General features: G+C 31.1%; 1 protein-coding gene across 9 annotated transcripts in view; it reads right to left on the minus strand.

Moving 5' to 3' along the window:
* Positions 1-20,765, minus strand: part of LOC123260716 (solute carrier family 12 member 4) — a 119,489-nt gene that overhangs the window by 18,188 nt on the left and 80,536 nt on the right. For all 9 annotated transcript variants that reach the window (XM_044721989.1, XM_044722042.1, XM_044721995.1 and 6 more), the window contains 7 exons: positions 14,903-14,997; positions 9,405-9,674; positions 8,397-8,582; positions 8,014-8,249; positions 5,442-5,626; positions 4,393-4,554; positions 2,386-3,824 (listed from right to left, as the gene is read on the minus strand). In XM_044721989.1, the coding sequence (XP_044577924.1) occupies positions 2,386-3,824; positions 4,393-4,554; positions 5,442-5,626; positions 8,014-8,249; positions 8,397-8,582; positions 9,405-9,674; positions 14,903-14,997 (2,573 nt within the window). The remainder of the gene's footprint in view (positions 1-2,385; positions 3,825-4,392; positions 4,555-5,441; positions 5,627-8,013; positions 8,250-8,396; positions 8,583-9,404; positions 9,675-14,902; positions 14,998-20,765) is intronic.

Raw genomic sequence — 20,765 nt, forward strand, 5'->3', positions numbered from 1 at the left:
TACCATTGAGTCACGTGTTTGTGTGTGTGTGGAATTTTTGGTCGGGATTATAAGTACTGTTTACCTACCTCGAGCTTCAAATACCCGACAAAGCGGCTTAGTAAAGTGCTTTGTAAAATAAGTTGACGAATTCGAATACTTCGCATAATTTGTTTTTTGTCATTGTTGAACCATTTGACGATTTGAATTCTTTTGGATAATTTTGAGATCTTTATTAGGTTTTTGCGATTGAAATTATTGGTTGAATTTTGCGATTGAAATTATTATATTTTTTTTTAATAGAAAAAAAAGAGAGAAGACTTCGTAGATAAATTTTGCTGTTGTGATTTTTGATAAAGATTTGCGATTGAGATTTTGTTATTAAATTTGGCAATTGAAATTTTTGATAAAATTTTGCGATTGAAATTTTAATAAAATTTTGCGATTGGAATAATTATTTCCTTTAAAAAATTTTTTGAATAAATTTGGCGAGTTGAATTAATTATTTGTTTTGACAATTTGAATAAATTTTGCGAATTGAATTAAGTATTTGTTTTGACAATTCGAATAAATTCTGCGAATTGAATTAATTATTTGTTTTGAAATTTTGAATAAATCTTGCGAGTTGAATTATTTATTCGTTTCGAAATTTGTTGAAGCATTTTGGCGAACCGACATTTTATTTATTTTGTTTGAAAGAAAGGGCTTTGTAATTTTTATTTTTGGTTACTCGAATTTCTTTCTAGAATTTGGTTTATTTTGAAATGTCGAATCATTGCGTTAGCACTAGTCTTGCGTTAGAATTATTTTTGCGTTAAATAATTTTTGTTATTAATGCGACATTGCCGACAGTATATATTTGTTGTTGAATAAACCGTTGTTGGATTAGAATTGCACGCCTCAATTAATTTTTAATTGTTGTTGCTCTGATTAACCGATCCTATCGTCCCATTTCGATTTCTTTGTTCGTCGATTGCCGTGATTCGATTTTTGAATCTCTTCAACACCGACCCGCCGCCCACGAAGATCCACCGCGAGATCGACCTGTGGAACATTGAGTTCCTGGCGCCCAACCAAATCTACGAACCAGGTAAGCCAATTTTTTTGGGTGACCTGATCCGGCCCTGTCGACGCCAGTGCCGGAAAAGGCATCACAATATATATACAGGGTGTCCCAGATGTAACGGACGCCATTGTAGCATCTGATGAAAAAAATAATTCTGAGATGAAAAGTCCTTAGCCATTTTTTAATTAACCTCATAGATAATTAATTATTAATTAAAAATAACGTCTCTTTATTTGTTAGGGAAAGAGCGCCAGTGTCCAGTAAAGTACGTGCCAAACAAAGACACAACTAACTGTATGACTAACTAGCTTCTATAGCTAACGTAGTCACACATATTTACTTACACATTCACACGTGCAAGCGTCTTCGTTTTGAACGCACTTGACTGGACACTAGTGCTCTCTCTCTAACGCATAAAAAGACGTTATTTTAATTAATAATTAATTATCTATGCGTCTGATTGAAAAATAGCTAAGGACTTTTCGTCTCAGAATTATTTTGTTTATCAGATGCTACAATGGCGTCCGTTACTTCTGGGACACCCTGTATATATATAGATATACAGACTTGTAGTTTTCATTTTTTATTAATTGTAATTAAACGACACTGAATTAACTAGCCATTCGCATTCGGTGACCTACAATTCTCAAGACGAATTTTTAAAAAAAGAATTTAACTCAAACAATGGGTTTTTTCACAAGTTAGTGTTTCCGGGGTTTCATAAATGACGGACAGGAAAATTTTTTGACTTATTTTGATGTTTTTTTCCGTTTCTATTGCACTAAATCAATTTTTAAAAAGTATAGAATTAATCTCCATTAAATTATCTTGACAATACTATGCATAATATCTTGATTCCGTGAACTAACAAGGCTATAATAATAAAAATAGTTGCCAAAATGAGGCGAAAAACATTTTTCGATCGTAAAGCACTCTCTGATGCTTCGCATCATGAGTCGTGCAATAATTGACTTTAAAGTTGAGCAATTTAATATTGGTCTTGTGGGGCAACCTCCAAACATTGATACATTTCTCTATTTTTCTTGTAAAACTGTGGGTGAATATTTTTAAAAAACTTATGGATGAAAGTAAATATATTAGTGATAAATTTAATTCAAAAAAATTTACATTTGCCCGACTAATTAAAGTGTATCAATTAAAAGAAAAATAAATACCGCCATTAGCAAATGTTAAATGTATATCTATATATTGAGAAAAATCATATGGTTATTGCTCTCCCCTTACCGCGCGAGAGTCGATACCTATCCTCACCCCGCCCAGCGCTCGTACTACCTTAATAATGTTAAAAAAAATTAATATTAAATAATAATAAAATTTACCATTTCGACAATTTCAATTTCACCGTCAATACGTAGATTATACAACAACTTCTTGAGATCCTTTTTCATCTGAATAGAGTTGTCCTCCATCTGTGCGACTGTGAAAATTCGCATCTTGCAATTTTTCCATGTGCGATGTTGTTTGAGCAAGAACGGCAGTAACATAAGTAACCCTCCGTCGTGAACTACCCACCAGACGTCAATGTACCCGACAACTTTTTCCGTCGAGTCAGGGAAGAAGTTAATGCCTTTAGGTACGAGCAAAGCCATGCGTGACGTAGTAACATTGCGTACCGACTGAATAAAAACACGCCAAGTATTATCGTCTTCAGATTGACGCCATTTGTACGGCCACCCCAGTATCACAGTGTTGGGTTTCATTCCGCCCAATCCGGTGGTCTGTATCAATGCACTGATCCCATCAATAGTATTTCCAGCGACCAGTACTTCAACGAACCCCTTAACTTTCTCTTCATCAGCAATTCGCCTGAGGTTTTGCTTCGCAGCCAATGCCTCACCAGAATTTTTGGTATAATCGCCCTTTACACAGCTGACACAAACTGTTAATCCACGTCCCGCCTTCAATTGACTTGCAAATGCAAATAATTTACGGTACTTGGGCACCAGTTCCTCTGTCAGTTTAACGAGGATCAAAATTTGTGGGCGCCAGTTTTTGGTATGCGGTGGACCTTCTTCTAGTTTAAGGAGAGAATATCTTGCTGCTGACAAGGCAAGACCGCGAATTCCATCTCCCCATTCCTTTTCGGCTCCTCGGTACTCGATGTACTTGTAGATACACCCGGCCATACCCATCGCCAGAAGTGCGTAGTACCAGCTGGTCATAAACATAATCGCGATGCAAAGTGACAGCCCGAGAAAGGACAAACTCCAGTGGTAAAATTTGAACCTTGGTCGCCAATTCGGTGTCTTGAGTAAAGTTTGAAGGGCGCAGGCCAAGTTTACAAATCCGTAGCACATAAGGAAGAACATGGACAGCAGAGGAGCCAAATAATCGACGTTACCCAAAAGTATTCCACATTGACAAATTACGATGGTCAGCACTAATGCCCGAGTTGGCTCACCCCGGCTCGATGATACGGCAAATGGTGTCAAAAAGGGTATGATTTCGTCCTTTGCGATCGCTTGTAGTAATCGCGGTGCTCCGGTTAATGATTGTAGTCCAGCGCCAAGGGTTGACAAAAATGAACCAATAAGTATTACCCATTGATTTGGCCAAGCCATATTCGCCACTACCAATTTACCACCGATACTCTGACCAAATTTATCACGCAGCAGTAAATTATCAACTGTTCCCGCAAATAGCAACACGCTTGATAAATACACGATTGAAGTTGTTATTATTGCGCATATTGTACCAATTGGAATTGATTTTTGGGCGTCGGCTAAATCTCCAGAACGGTTTGAACCAGCCATTATACCTGGTAATTTTATAAATAACGTAGATCGATTAATTTATAGTTGTAATTTACAGTGGGAGATATTAACTAGGAATCATTACATTTCGTTTAGCATTAATGCTGATCCGGGATTTGGTTTTGCTAATTCATTGAGTCGGTTTGAATTTTGACTAGTTTTGGAAATTAAATACACTTGCTTTGATAAATAATTACTTTAAATAAAAAATACTAACTTTTGTAATTATTCATGGAATGGTGATATTCTTTATACAGAATTAAATATTTGATTAAAACTATGACTCAACAATGGATTTGTTAAATTATTAATGATCAGGAACATACAAATATTCTGGAAAATTATAACTTCATAATCAATTATTATAAATTAATATTTATATATCAATATAGAATTCATACTATGACTTTAATTAATGTCATCTAATTGTTTTGAGTGTTTTATCTGCCGATATTTTGTTGCAAGATGAATAAAAGTTCAAAATTTCTTGAAAATCCCATTGAAAAAAATGATTCCTTGTTTAACTATTAATTATTGTTCATCAGCTATTATCAATGAAAGTTTAATAATTACCTGTGACAGAAGGGAAGAAAATACCAATAAGAATAGTAAACGCGGTAGTCAAATCAGTGGGGACAAAATTGTAAGTAGATTCTGTTATCTTGTCGGTATCTACTGGATCAGCTCCGTAGGAAACATACTGTCCTTCTTCTTGGAAACTGCCCCACAAATTTTCTAAAAAAAGTGCAATAAAAATAAGAGGTTAAAATTTGAGTAAATATCTGTAGTTGTCTTATTTCAAAACACAGTGATTGCAAAATTTTTATTTTATTTTTTTCGGGATTGTTACATTTGTAGTACTTTTAGTAAACGATCTGATGTTTTTTATATGTATTTTTTTTATTAATATAAATTTTATGTCTAAATCGAATTAAAGAGTGTATGAAAATAATTCTTTTGCTCGACGGACAGAAAGCGTCAACTTTCGGCCCGCTGCGCTAAACGAAAGTGCTGCTTTCTGCCTTCGTCGAGCAAAAAAATAGTATACACTCTATGGCAAGTAAATAAGAAAGCCTCAAATCACATGTTTGTCAACCTCGGCTTCGCCTCGGCCGACAATTACATGTGATCTGAGACATTTCTTACTTTACTTCCCTAGGGGTGTAATATACTATTTTTTTTTTTCAAATTACCTAGGAATGTTAAAAATGTAAAAATTTACTGTAATAAAATAAAATTTGAAGAAAAAAAACCGAAAGGGCGTATATGTAAAAATTTTTAATGTTATTCTGTTACTTTGTGCTTCAGAAATTACAAGTTTTAAATATATAGATATGAAAATTGAAAATTTTCGACAGGAGACTCTTAGGACGATAAAACATCAAAATTTGATAAAAGCTTAATCATTAAAAATCTAACTCAAGTAAATAATTTATTGAATTTTCGAAAATTTTCAACTTTTATAGCCGGAATTCTAAAATTTTCTAAGCGCAAAGTTAGAAGTGAAAAACAACTTTTGTATACGCCTTTTATCATTAGTAACGCGATATAAAAATTTCTTTCATATTTTGAGTAAATAACAAACATTTTATCCAGAAAAAAAATATGAAATTTTATATTACCTAGAAAAACGCCACTAGAAAGTCCCTTGATTCCGTTGATGATGGATACGTTATGCGAAGAATAGTAAGCATCACACACTCGGGTGGTTTTGTTGCAGAAAATATCTGCAAGCGGGCCCGTTTCGTTTTTGTAACACGCCGTTATGGGGATGTCTTTCAGCAGCCGTTTACCCAGCACGCAAATCCTGAAAAGTTTTAGGATATTTATAATTATTTAATAACCCTTCGTAGGTCGTATAATGAGCGCGGCACCGCCTTTTTTGCATTTTTTTTTCTCGAAATTCAGTTCATTAATTATTTTGAAAAAAATTAAGTGCATTCTTTTAACCTTTTTGAAAATTGTGACGTTATTAATAAGCATAAAAATATGTACAAAGTAATTTAAAAAAGTTATTTTCGGAACCGGGCGGCGCTATGCCGCCCAGTGCGAGGGAACCTCCGGGAGATTTTCTAACTGCTCTGTTGCCAAATGTCGTTACCGCCACTATTTCAGTCTGTTTTACCGCATGTGAGGTACAAAAATAAAGTAACGATTGAGGTTAGATTTTAATGTTTACATTATAACTTATGTGATTTGTTTAAAATAATGTAATAATTACACTCGTATTCAATATTATTTATATAAGAACAATAATAAAAATACATACTAAATATCATACTAAAATTAACAGATGTCTGGCTTTATATATTACTATCTATCTATCTATATATATATATATATATATAGATAGATAGATAGATAATAATTTTATTGGATTCTGGAGCCTAGGCTCCCTCAGAACCATCATCAAATATACATTTATAATTAGTGTATGAAGTACAGAGTTTTAGATACATAAAAATAAAATCAAAATAAATATAGTAATTAACAGTAATAACATGTTAATCATGCTTATAAATAATACTTGTGTTATACAAAGCTCAACAACCTTCAATAGCAGTAATAAACGTTCAATATAGCAGATTAATAATTTTGGAAATAATAATCATAGCACAGTCTACGGAATATTTCGAAACTTTCGGCTTTTGTAATTTCAGCTGGCAGCGCATTCCAGATGCGTATACCACGAACAAGAAACGAGTTATCATACATACAACAATTAGATCTAGGTAGCCGCAGATAATCTTCCCTTACATCGCCTCTACGCAACGCAACCGGCAAAAATTCTAAGTGACATTTAAATAGCTGACGATAATTTAAATATATTTCTTTGTAAAAGAGGCATGCTATAAAGAAGTTTCTTCTGTCACTCAGCTTTAACCAACCCAGCTTTAACCAACCAACCGTATATATATATATATATATATACGGATTTCTAGTGTACAGGCGTAATAACGCCCTTTTACACCCTAAGCCTTATCATTCTGCTTAGTTAACCTGCCTTATCATTGCGGCTGTGGACCGACTTGTGCTTTTTGTATCGCATTTGCCCTGATCCTCACCACTCGGCTATTGGAACAGTAACATGAGAAAACCACAGAGAAAACCCATAGTAGATTAGTACAGTCGGAGCTGGGTTAAGTCTACAGTGATTGATAAGAAACTCTTCTTTATCGACCACTGGAGCATTAGGCCCTTCTCCTAGTGTGCAGAGATCCCTCGCGCTAGCCAACGCTGACTAGAGTGGTCACCCATTCAAGTTGTTGCTTAAAATGTGCGATCACCCAAGTCAGACGTGTGCCGCCCGGCTATCTCTGCCACTTCCAGAGGCTGGCAACGTAACGTAACGCACATATTTTTAATTATAATCACTGAAAAATATTGGTGCGTGCTGGGATCGAACCCGGGTTTCACTCTTTCGAAAAGCGAGCACCGAGCCGACCAGGCTATTGCCAACCTCTTCTTCATATATTACTAATTATTTAAATAAAAAACAAAAAAATTTTCAAATAAACAAATTAAAAAAAAAACAATGAATGCCAATTTTTTAAATTATTTTTTTTTTAATAAGAATTAATTATTACATATGATAAATTTTAATCAAAGATTAAATTTAATTATAATTGTATAATCTGGTCCTAGATGTTAAATTTAATAATGTCACGTGTGATAAAAATAAAAATAACAGAATAAAAATTTTATTATTCAATTAAATTCATGATAAAATATAAAAATATAATTATATCTAATAATAAAACATTGAAAAAATATTTTTGTCTCACAAGGAAATACTATTAGTTTACATTTAGCAACAGCGCGTACGTTTTAACAAGGCGGCGGAGCGCTCACCATGCGACCGACTTAGTTCGGAAAAGACATGCTACCTACGAAGGGTTAATTCTATAAAATGGTTAATAGTTAATAGTTGTTAGTGGCAACGTGTGTGGTGGCATGATAATTAAAATGTTAATAATAAGCCGCGTGGTCGAGGAACTCGGGTCACTTATTTTCTCACCGACCTAGTGCAGCAGCTTACTTAATTACTTTGTAATTTTCAACTTGACATTATAATTAGTTTTTATTATGCTAAGAATAAGTGTGCTATACTACACGTAGAGGAGTAATAAAAGAAGACGAAAAATAAGAAGAAGGAGAAGAAGAAGGAGGAAGAGGAGTAATGAAAATACATACTTGAGAGCATCATTGCCGTTGATATTAGTAAAGAGTCCAACATAAACTGCGATGATAGACAAGATGACACAGGCAAGTGCGACTCCAGCGAACTTGTTGACAAATTTCACCCCGATAAATACGATAGTACCCATCACCATTAATAACCCGGTGCCGTACACTCGGAAATTGTTGTACATAATATTTGGGTCCTTGGTAAAGTCTCCAAAGATACTTGCCGAGGGTGCCATGTACGTCTACAGTAATAATAATCATGAGTTACAACAGTAACAAATTATATTTATCAGTAGGTAATTTATGCTTGCTAGAGTTATTATCATTATTATTATTTTAACTATCATTATTTAGTTGCTTAAGTGTACGTTGGGATTTAAAGTACTTACTAAAACAATTTCAACAGCTCCAATAATGTACATAGCAGCTGCTAAAGTGGTCCCGGTGTAAAATAACATACCAACAGCACCACCGAATTCTGGACCGAGACTTCTTGATATCATGAAATACGATCCTCCCGCAGGTACTACACCGTTCGTTGCGATGGCACTCATACTTATTGCCGTCAACATGGTCTGAAAAAAAAATTTAAGTTTTTTTTTTATTTTTATTTAACTGGGATAGCTGATAGGTTTATTTTTAGTTTTTGGTATTTAGTGTTTTACTAGGAACGTAATTTTTGTAATGCTGAAAAGTTACGGAGAGTACCAAAGTTAATTCACAAAAAATAAGATTTTTTTCTATATGGATAAAAAAGAACATAAAATTTTGAAGTTTAAATTATTGAACACTGAAAAAAGTTAACTTGATTTGACAAAAGAATTTTTAATCAAAAAAATCATTTTAAAGAGTTACATCTTCTTAAATCTTAAATCAAGCAGAAATGTTTTTAAACTAAGAAATTTTTCTTGGTTTACTAAATTTTACTTTATTCAAGATTTTTTCTCTTGAATAAAATTGATTTTTTTTTCTGTGAAGTGCAATCATTGGATCGACCGCTAGTCTGAAAATTTTTCACAATGTTGAAAAAAAAAAATCACTTCAACACTGTTTCATCAATTTATACTTGTGTTCACCAACCTTAATAATGAAAACATAATTTTAATAAAGTTGATTAGGTTGTAAAATTTAAATTTAAACTTTATTAGGATGAAAAACACTCCAGGCAGCAATGAAACACTAATTTTCAAAGTTTAAATTACAAATGAAAAATTAAAGTTACTACCATAAAACCACGTGACCAACATCTCAGAAAATTGAAAAAAAAAAAAGATAAAAAAATATTAGTAGCAATAAATTGGTCCATTACTAAATGTATTGAAAAAAAATAGAATTTTTATCTCTGATCCATAAAAGATAATAAAATGATAGTAGTAATAACAATGTAAATGACTTACGACACAGCAGCAGCAGAGAACGATGAGGAATCCCTGAATAGCTCCGGCAGTACCAACGACCCACGTGAGACGAATAAAGAGAATGACACCGAAGATATTCTGGATACAAGGCAAAAAGACACCGACAATGGTGCCCATACGTGCGCCACCAGGAGCACCAGCAGGAGGTGGTGATTTAGCATCTGGATCGGTAGCAACCGGAATCGTGTTGCTGTAGCTCGCCAAATTGTTGAGTAGAGTGGTGACCCGGGGTCGATTGTCCAGGTCTTCCTGTTAAACACCAAAGTCAATTTTAAGTTATATATGCATTACTTATTTCAAGCCATTAATTCTCTGATTACTAATTACTAAGATCCTTAAACAAAACGCTCGATATCTCTTTAGTATTTAATGCCCTTCCTCTCAACTTTCCTCACCAGCTATTATTTACTTTGACGGCACTGTTATTAGTTATTAGTATTAGTAGTAAGAGCAACACGACTAACTATCTATGCAAGCTTCGAACTAAACTTGTGCTTGTATGTTGCCGAAGCTAACTGATAGTGCATACAACAATAATCTTATTACAAGGGATAGAACTTAAAATGCTCAGCACGTCGTTGCAGCCCCTGGTGAATTTAACACAAACTCATAAAGTTTGTTCTCTAAATCTTTGTTCGGTAAAAGAAGCTATCAGATAACTTTTGAGCTGCAGTTGTTATATTTTTTATTATTATTATTTAACTCCTTTTTACTAGATATTTTTTCGCTCCAGTGTCTTGTTCGTGATGGGAATGAAAAGCTCCTACTTCTAATTCTGATGGTGCTGGAAATGGTAGAACTGGGGCCTGGTGTTGAGCTTTGAATATAAAATCAACGAGAATATTCACGTTAATTTATCACCGGTTATTATTTTTCTTTTTTCATCTTACGATTACATATGTTTGAAACTCTTTTATTTTTATTTCATACCCGGTTATTTCTGATGGTATTAAAGGAAGTAATTTTTATACGGGGCAACTTCGAGTGGAATGAGATAAGAAAAATATTATTTGCAAGTTTTCTGGAGAGAAAATTTCAACTCTAAGTTTTATCGACATATATTTTTAAAACGAAAAAAATTGTAATTTGTCTGTGAGAGATTAGTTCAAAAAAAATTTTTGGAAATTAATTTGAAAATTTGCACATGTAATAAAAATCTGAATTTTTGTTGATCAACTTTATAATTTTTTTATTGACTTTATTCATTTTTACACAGATATTTTTTCGTGAAATTATATGTCATTGAATATTTATTTATTTACAATGCTTCGACTTTTTTGGCCGAATTGTATTCCAAATTATTTTATAATTATAGAAGTTTTATAATCTATTGATGTATTTATTTTTGTTTGGTATTAGTTATTTTATTAATTTTTTTTTTTTTGTATAACTAATTGATTTTTGAACAGACAACTGTCAGACATATCTAAGTCTCGCATTACTAGTTCCTTAAAAATAGATCTAAAATAAAAACCAAAGTATTTTAGATAACGAGTTTTTTTTTGTCCCTAGTTTATTTTTTCCCTATCAAGCGAAAATTGAAATAAAATGAAACATTTTATTTTTTATTGTGTGTTCCTCTCTACGCCCAGTTGAAATACGATCGAATCACCCGTTCATTTAGTAAATAAATGTTATCAAATAAATTCCCTTTAGTATAATCGCGCCTGTCACATCCTGCCAACGCAATTTACTCGGATATTTAAATTCCGAAAGTTAATTCTGAGCAACGAGGTTCAAAGAGTTTAATAGATAATATATAACACACACACAGCACTAATTGTCGCATCAAAAAAATGCTACTCCCCTTAAATTGTGTTCATGTAATGACACTCACTGAGTCTAACAACTTTGTAAATTTTCAAAGGAAATAAACTGTAAGTGAATAATTAACATGACAGTGAAAGTAAAAGATGGGGTGTTCAGGTACTTTAGTGTACAAAGTTCATGCCTATCACAGCACTGGTATCACGATGCGCTTTGATCTCCGAATCAATTAATTCATTGCTTAATTTATACAAAAGTAACAATATATTGGTTACGCAGACATTTAATTAAATAAGATAGTTTTTAAAATTATTCAACACTAATTAATAAGTAAAAAATTAATGAACACATATTATAAGATTGATCATTAATTATTTATGTGCTACATTTGAAACGACTAATTTTTTTTTCTCGCGGATAATGTGAAATATTATTTTAAACATCGAAAAAAAAATTCCACAGAATGTTGGCCCTTAATTTAAATTTAAAGTACTTTATTGAATAATAATAATAATAAATATCATAAATTAACTGTTAAAATCACGGATTTACTGTTTGAAATCGACGGTACTTTGGTAAAACCTCGTATCTCTCATTTAAAATACATAGAAGATACGAGGTTTTACCAAAGTACCGTCGAAATAGTATTTGTTACCAATTGATTATTATTTATTGAAAATTCTATATTATTTATTATAGTTTAGTTTTTTCCGTGTATATAAACATTTCTAGTCCGCGATCCTATGCATTAAATTGATAAATATAGATGGTAGTTATGGATAGTTAATTTTTCATTTTTTACAATGTTAATATTAATTCCATTGAATGAATTCCTATTAATTAGGTTCTAAAAGTTCTAAGAACTTACTATTTAGTTTTAAAAATAAATAAATTGAGACTTATGACTTATGACATTATTTATCCAACTCATACAAGACTTTTTAATTTAACGTTCATGAAAGTTTATGAAAAGTTGACAGCTGAAATCTCTTCTCTGGATAAGAACCTGAGAGCTAAGAGTACTGAGAACTTATTTTTTTTTCTCAACTTGTTAGTAATAAAGTTTTTAAACAACTATATAATAACTAAAACGGGAATTCTTACATATGAAACGTATTAAATTGAAAGATATTTTTTGCTTTTTATATTATGTGTAGTAGTATTTTTTTTTAAATTGAAAAATTTTAACAACGAGATATTCGAAACTTTTTTTTTGTAATTTAACCCGAGAGTGAGAATGTGAATGCGGAAAATTTCATGAAATTTGATCAATAAAATATAGATGAGAAAAATAGCGGTTCGAAGGATCAGTGATAAGAAAAAGTGGGCCAACGTATAAACCACGTTGAGATGAGGAGAGTGCTTCATTAAAAAACCAACAACTCGACTTCTCTTAATTGTCGCTCGGTAGAACCCTCCAGGCAATTCGCTATGCCTCCTGGCCCTCCACTTTACTTTTAAAAGCGAACTGAGGTTACGAAATGTAAAGAAAAATCTATACCTTTCCTTTCTCCTCTCTTTCCCTTTCCTGTCTTTTATATTTGAACTAAACTATAATAAAAAATAAGGAAAAAAGTAAATAAAATAAAAGTTTGAGAATTAAAAATTAAAATAACAAAAACTAAAAGCCAGCAACAACATCACTAAAAGTAAAAATAACTCTAAAGTCTATTGAATATTTATTGACCACATTGTGAATGCATATATTTCAATGTGAGACAAGTGGCATTGGGAGTACATTTGAAATTGAAAGAGACCGAGGCGCAAAAGACTTCAAGAATCGCTGATCAAAGTCAAATACTCCTCTCTCGACCTTAACTTTATATTCTTTTATAAACTTTTTATATCCCTTGTCTCCATCAGCTGTGCTCGGTGTTAAATAAAAATTTCATTTATCAACTCGTTACATATATATTCTATATCCACTACGAAATATAATAATAATAATAATAATAATAATAATTGAGGAAAAATATATCACGGTCAAAGTCCTGGACAATGATCTGTCTGCAAATGATTTTCTGTCCACTTGTCTCTTAAGTATAGGTATAAATTTATCCCGTGAATAGAACGAGTGGAATTCTGCCAATAACAACAGTATTTTACTGAAAATAGTCGATTGAGTGGAGGAAAAATAGCAATGAAAAATGTTACGTTAATATTGACTGTAATGTATTGTTGTATAGTTTTCAGATATCGAGAATAAGTAGTCAGCCAGTTGAGAGTTTAATTTAATAAAATTACTATACGGGTTAAACTATAGATATGGGTCATTAATTGTACTCTGTCAAATTACTTATACTTAACTTTCCTTTCTTATTTTGACTGAAAAAACCTTTTAGCAGAAGTGTAATTCCTTAGTCAATATTTTTTTTTGTTTTTTGGAGATAATCAATACATATTATTATGTTTTCATATTGAAAAAAATTAACTTGATTCAAGACAAAATTTTTAAAAAATCCGATCATCTTGAATCAAGCCGAAACTTCTTGAAATAAAAAATTTTTTTTAGTTTAAGTAAATTTTACTTGATTCGGAAATTTTTCTAAAAAAGCTTTGAAATTATTTGATTAAATCCGTTGATTCTCAGTTCGAATTTTTTTTTTTTTTTTTTTTTTTTTCTAAACAAGTAAGGTAAAAGCCCCAATAGATGCTCATGTACTAGTATATGATCACTCCATGTATTTGTACATGTATATTTGTGAATATAGATATACAAATACATGGAGTGATCATATACTGGTACATGAGCATCTATTGGGGCTTTTATCTTAAGGAGGTTCGAGCGAATCTAATGTAAAAAATAATTTCCAACTTTGAGCTTTGAAATTAAGTATACGTATAAATAAATACGTCATTTATTTAATCCCAAAATTTTAAAAAGATTCACGGTTTAGTTACTTAGATATTAAATTTTAAAAATCACATATTTTATCTCCTTATACACGGGCTCTTATGGCGGACAAACTTTTGTCGAGACTTTAATTATTTTTTTCAATATTAACCTCCCAACTTTAACGGATAAAAAAACTATACACACAAAACTTGGATTATTGCAAAATATAAAAACAATTTAATAATAATACATTACCGATATAATTTTTGAAATATTTAAAGTCAAATTTTATGTTTGTAACTCGTTTATCATCAGCTATTTATTCGAATAAAGATTTGACAACATCGCGTCAACAGCTGAGAAAAAAGAGAAGGATAGAAATATAGTTACAGAGAGAGGAATGTTTAACTCACACACTCATCCACGTCTCTGCTATGGGTATAATCAAGCGCGCTATTGCCAAATCTGTTTATTTATTCCGGCATTTAATAAATACGAAAGTCATTTTATTACTTTACTTTATTAAATAAGTAAAAATCATCAATTATTAAATTATTTTAAATTAAAATAAAGAATTTTGACCAATATTGGGAAGACTAAAATTAAAAAAAAATTTTAACATTACTTTGACTCATTAGTTACGCTCGAACTTCCTTAATTGAGTAGCAATCAAAATTGATTGAACTACACCATACATTTTTTAAGGTTTTCTTTCTTTTATTAATCAATTATTTTTATATAAATGTAAGCTCGAAAATCAACACAAGCACTTACAAAGTACGCAACAGAATATTAAACGACTAAAAATGACCCAAAAAAACACTCGTTGGCCAGAATGACCCATATCTATATCCAGATAAATATATGTACTTACGCTGTACAAGTAAAGGTTAGTCTCATATCCAGGCTTTTTCTCGGAATTGCCACCCCCAACAATGGGCTCGCCATCCCCAGCGGTGCCTCCATCGCCTGAAAAATACAGAGAAATTTTTTTATTAACCTCGACAGCTTAATACACTTACACTCTGCTCATACAATAGAGAAAACTTGATACTCCACATCCGCATTTGCCATATATATTTTATATTTTATTTCACCTGTCACATTTTTAATCAGGTTACAGTATAATTGCTCAGCAACAGATATGTCATACATGCTTCATGTGTTAATATTTCCGAGCGAAATGACAGTTGCAGTTTTTAATTGGGACGATCCATTACATTTATTAAAAATATTACACACTTCAATAATTAAATAAATAACAAATACATATATATGTATGTATCACATGTTTTTTATTTTTTCAATAATAATTTATAATGAATTCAATTTTTATATAAATAAAAAAAAAACATAAATGTTTAATTAAATAAAATGGGTCATGGAAAGACCCGAGATACACTTAGAATTTTCACGTAACACAAGGGTGATATAAGCTCGAGCGAATAAAAAAGGTATTTGGGTATTTGAAAAAATTTAAAAAAGAGTTGCAATGACGAGATGAAAATTCTTACGTACAGTCAACTTCAGGCTCAAAGAAACTTCAGGCTCAAAGAACTTTTAAACCACAAAAATGTTGAAATGTTCTTGTACTAATAATATAAGTAGATATAAAGTTTATATAGACATGATTCAAAAATGTTTTTTACTTGATTTACTCTCGCGGGTTTTTATTCATTGTACCGAATAAACTTTTTCATCTGATCTGTACAGTTCTATATATGTAGTAATATTAGTTCTACTGAGACATCCTTTATCACTCGGAGACGTTTGAATTCAAAAAGTTTGCCCTTTGATTTTTATTGTCCCGAGAATTTCCACATAAAAATTCAGATGGATGAAACGTTTTTTCGTGACGAGAATATTATCGGTTAGACCAAGATGTAGATATGTATGCATGCGATGTTATAAAATAAAGTAAAATATAAAATAAAAGGAGAAAAATATATGTGTATCTATATAAGTAAGGAAACAGATGAAAAGTAGCAAATAGACATTTGAAGGACTTGGGATTCTATAGTTAGTGGGTTGGTAACGCCGATAAAACGTACGCTCGTGATAATAGAACAAAACGTGAATGCGTTTCTAACAAAAGAGTTGTGCAAATGAGGTCAACGTGATTTCCGTAAAAACGACGGGATGAAGTCTATGTTTCATACGCGACAGGTTATTCTTTCTATTCTCTATTCTTATGTTTATTTCTCTGTTGCCATTTTATCCGGATTCTTTTTTAAATACTCAAAGTTTCCGACAAACAAATTACACAAACGCATAACTGTCACACTCTGTAATTGCATCTCTTAATTATCCCTCCCTCTAGCACTCTGTATATATTATAGATATTTTATATAACCGCCGGCTAAATTAGGATTAATTAATCAAAGGTTATATTAACAATAAACGTCTATGATTATCTATATTTCATGCAAAATTCTTTTTAAAAACCGTGGAGATTTATGTTGAAGTTCGTTAGATTAATTAAAGACCCAATTCGCTAAATTATAATATTTTATTTCATTAAAAGAAAGGCAATATTTATTTTAGTTCTATGAAAGGTACATGTTTAACCAGTAAAATAAATCATTTTTTCACACTTTCAAATTAATTAGACGTCTTGAAGTTAGTAAAAATCATTTTAAAAAATTTTATTAAGTAGATCGACATATAAATACAGGTGAAGCTACTAAAAGCATGTTAAAAAATAATGACACCTAGAAAAATTTTTTATTAAAGTATAAACCATTAAGAATTTATTAAATATCATTAATTAAAATTCTAAAGAATTTATATTGTATTTTTCTCATAAAAAAGAACTATAAAGAATGTATTCTCATATTATTTCTTTCTCAAAAATAAAATTAATTGCAGCATTAAACGTAACGACAATATCGTTTGTATGAAAAATAATAATTTAAATAAAAGTAATTAAAAATTTATTTATCTATTTCAAAAGTTTTTTTGTTAAACCTTAACAATTGTTAATTCTAATAATACCACTATAAAAAATTGTTTGAGCATCTAAACCAAAACGATCTTTCAACTTTTCAAAAATATGTACATCAAGCACAGTAAAAATTACTAACCTCTAAGCGGCAATATTTTACTCTTAATATCCCCGAGTACTTGAGATGCTTCGCGGAAAAAGCAAAAAAACTGAAACGTTTATGCAACCTCTTTACGTCACCAAGTTGCTCATTTAATTTAATAGTTGAGAATTCAAATTTATCTTTTGAAAACGAGACAAGTTTCTCGTAAACTTTTCTCCTGTGCAGTATCGAATAAATATAATATTATATATGTATTTATTGTTATATATTTATATATTTGCGCATATTCAGCCACTTGAAGAGCAGTAGAGACGTTATATTCAGTGCATCACAGAAAGTGTGTTATGTAATATAAGTTTTGTTCGTCTAGTTCTACCACTGCGCTGAAATAAAAAGTTTTTTCGTAGCCGAGTATTGAGACCTCAGGTGACGTTAGAAACTTTTATTTTTCCAGCCAACTTTTATCCGAATCTTATTGTTAAAGTAACGATAACAATTGTACAAAGTACAGAAATTAAGAATAAAATTAGTAATCTCGACTTTCATAATCTAAACTAAAAGTACTATCTTTACTTCTTTTGTAAAAAAAAACTTTAAATTAAAATTATTTATTCTTTCATAATAAAGTACAATATCTCATACATAAATTTAATTATTTTCAAAATTTTTTGATTGTTCCCTTTAATTTAATTTTAATAATTTTAATTTAAATTTTCATTTAATATTAAATGACTTGATTGCTATGTAAATTAACAATTTTGGAGTTGCGATGATTTTTATTTAACTACATTCATTAAATTATTACACGAGGTCATATTAATTTAGGTAAAAACATTATCGGAAAAAATAAATGAAAAAGGAATTTTGAAAGTTGTTGGAAAGCACTTCTCTTATCATGCTCACCACAACGGTTACTACGGACAATCGGGATTATCGGGCAGGTCACTGGTGACTGTGCAAAACCAAATGTAAAGTCTAGGAAGTAGCAGCAGCAGAAGCAGAGTAAGAGAGCAGAGAGCAAAGGGAGTGGAGGAGTTTCATAGATGGGATTGGATACCAAAGAGGGCGTCGATGGCAAGCTAGAGTACATTTATATATATGTACAGTATATTCCTCCCAGTGTATGTATATATATATGTACACCGAGTACCTAAACATATATACAAAGAGAATAGTGCTTGGAAATAGCGCGAGACAGGGTGTGGCGGGTGAGGCTTGGAAAACTGGGTCGGTAGGTCTTCCGCGAGTTAGAGGAAACGCGAATCATCGGGGGTGTGAGAACCCGAATTCTCTTAGTGTGTTAGTACATACAGACATACAGCGAGAACGGAGAAAGATTATATGACTGTATTTGGGAACAAAAAGGTTCTTCTTTTTCTACTTCTACTCCCTCACCCCGTTCTCCTTGCTGGTGTATAACAAGCGAGCTTTTGGCTTGGGCTTCCTAGACTCAACTCCCGTAAAATCGATCTTCCTGCTACTATACAGCATCAACTCGAGGATCCAGCATTATATTCACTGGTAACCAACGTCTCAACCCAAACTAGTCTAATGTCTAATATCTTTCTCTGAAAATCCGTATTATGCCCCGGTTATTCCTTGATGATTCGATCAGGCTCCGAGGGGGATCAACCACCCATGGTATAATCCCTTGAGGGTTCTCTCTACCACAAATGGATAAAATAAACTAACACAACATACTGCTTACCCATGTATATATGTATATATTATATTACATGTTTAACTCTAAATATATCGTAGGTCGTAGTACACTGGGCTATCACTAACATGTGACACTTTATGTATGTTGTATATTGTATACAGTAATGAGAAATTCACGCTTATGTTTATGCTCAGCTGGATTTCACAATGCGCTAATACTCACAAATAAATGGGACACTGATAATTATTAACATCTGTTGCTACTAATTATCTTTACGTGTATTAATTAGGAATTATTGCTTATTATTTCTAAATACCTCTACATTCTCTGGGGATTGTATTTTATTTTGAGAATAAATTCTGGGTAATTGTAAGAATTCGAAGTTTTTTGAAGAAATAAGGAGATTTTTTAATTTTTAGACAAGAAAATTTTTCAAAATTAGAATAATTTAATAAGATTCTTTATAATTGATTGTACACGGAGAAAAAAATTTTGCTATAGGAACTCTATAGTAGTTGGTTAGTTGTAAAAAGTTCCAGTAGGTTAACGTATTCTTACAGTAACAATACCGTTTGGCTCCTGCAACTCTACATCGTTGAGCTCTGAGAGCTAAACGTTATTTACCTCTCACAACTCTACAGGATCATTCTGAGACTATAACAAATTTTTGGCAGTTTGATTAATAATTTTTTTTACGATTTAGCATTGATAATTTAATAAATAAATGCGACAGAACGAATTTATATTGCCAACAATAATTGTATATGACAAATAAGAATAGTATTATAATAGAAATAAAATAACAATAGAACTTATATTACAAATAAAAATTATTTGTAAAATAAAAATATGGTCGTCACAAAATTATCTTATTTTCTTGATTATATTAATAAATATTGGACATAAAATCACTACCGTATATGCACAAGAAAAGATAAATAAACGAAAACAAATTTTATTTTGTGTTAAATGGGGTCTTTTGAATGTATTCCGATAACTTATTACTTATCACAATATATTCAACTAATAAATTAAATTAACAGTCACTGCAAATGAACCTTGAAAAACCATAAATACAAAACTGTTCTAACGAAATTCAATTTGACAAAAAAAAACCTATTTCCTTAAATAAATAAATTGGGAACTTAATTGTCCTCATATATTTTTAATAATATAGATTAGTAACAAAATAATTATGTTTGGCATTTTAGAAGGTTATGAAATATGTCAGCGCACTCCACTACTGTGGAAAAATATTTCTTACCAACCAGAAAATTACTCAAATTTTAAATTTATGTCTCTATGAGATCAGAATTTTTATTATTACAGTTTTTTTTTGTCATTGTCATAAAAGGCTTTGATAAGAGTAGAAATATCAATGTATATGTACATCACTCAATATCCATCAGAGTAAATTAGTAAATAACTTTTTACGAGTAAAAAGAGATGAATAAAATATTTTTGTCGATGAAAATTGTTGAAAATTTAAATATCTCTCTTATGTCAGATTATTTATTACAACATTTTTTTTTCAATATTATCATAAAAGGGTTTGATGTAAGTAAAAATAGTAATATACGGTTCCACCGATATCCATATATCAATAAATATATGAATATATGATTTATGTAAACGTAAAGATACGCAGACGTCTCATAAATATATAAATAAAAGTTATATCATATCAGACGTATAATATTAAATATTGAGTGATAATGAAAGTGTGAGATGCAAAAATGTATGCATTTGCTATATTATTCTTTATGTCACCAAAGAAGCTGTAGGAGAACTTATAGGTTGGTTACATGCAAACGGCAAAAAAGTTAGAAGAGATAAAAAAAATAAAAATAAAATGCGGTAATAAAAAGGTTTATTGCGGCTGTGATACGTAGGAGCCGGTAGTGAGCTGATTGGCTGAAAAATATTTTTAGCGGTGAAAAAATGAAAGATAGATCGAAGCTTCATATTTTACAAGATATATAATATATCATATAATAAAATGTATGTTAGTGAGGATGAGGATGTGT

Source organism: Cotesia glomerata, linkage group LG1 (assembly GCF_020080835.1).
Source record: "Cotesia glomerata isolate CgM1 linkage group LG1, MPM_Cglom_v2.3, whole genome shotgun sequence".
NCBI classification, from domain to species: domain Eukaryota; kingdom Metazoa; phylum Arthropoda; class Insecta; order Hymenoptera; family Braconidae; genus Cotesia; species Cotesia glomerata.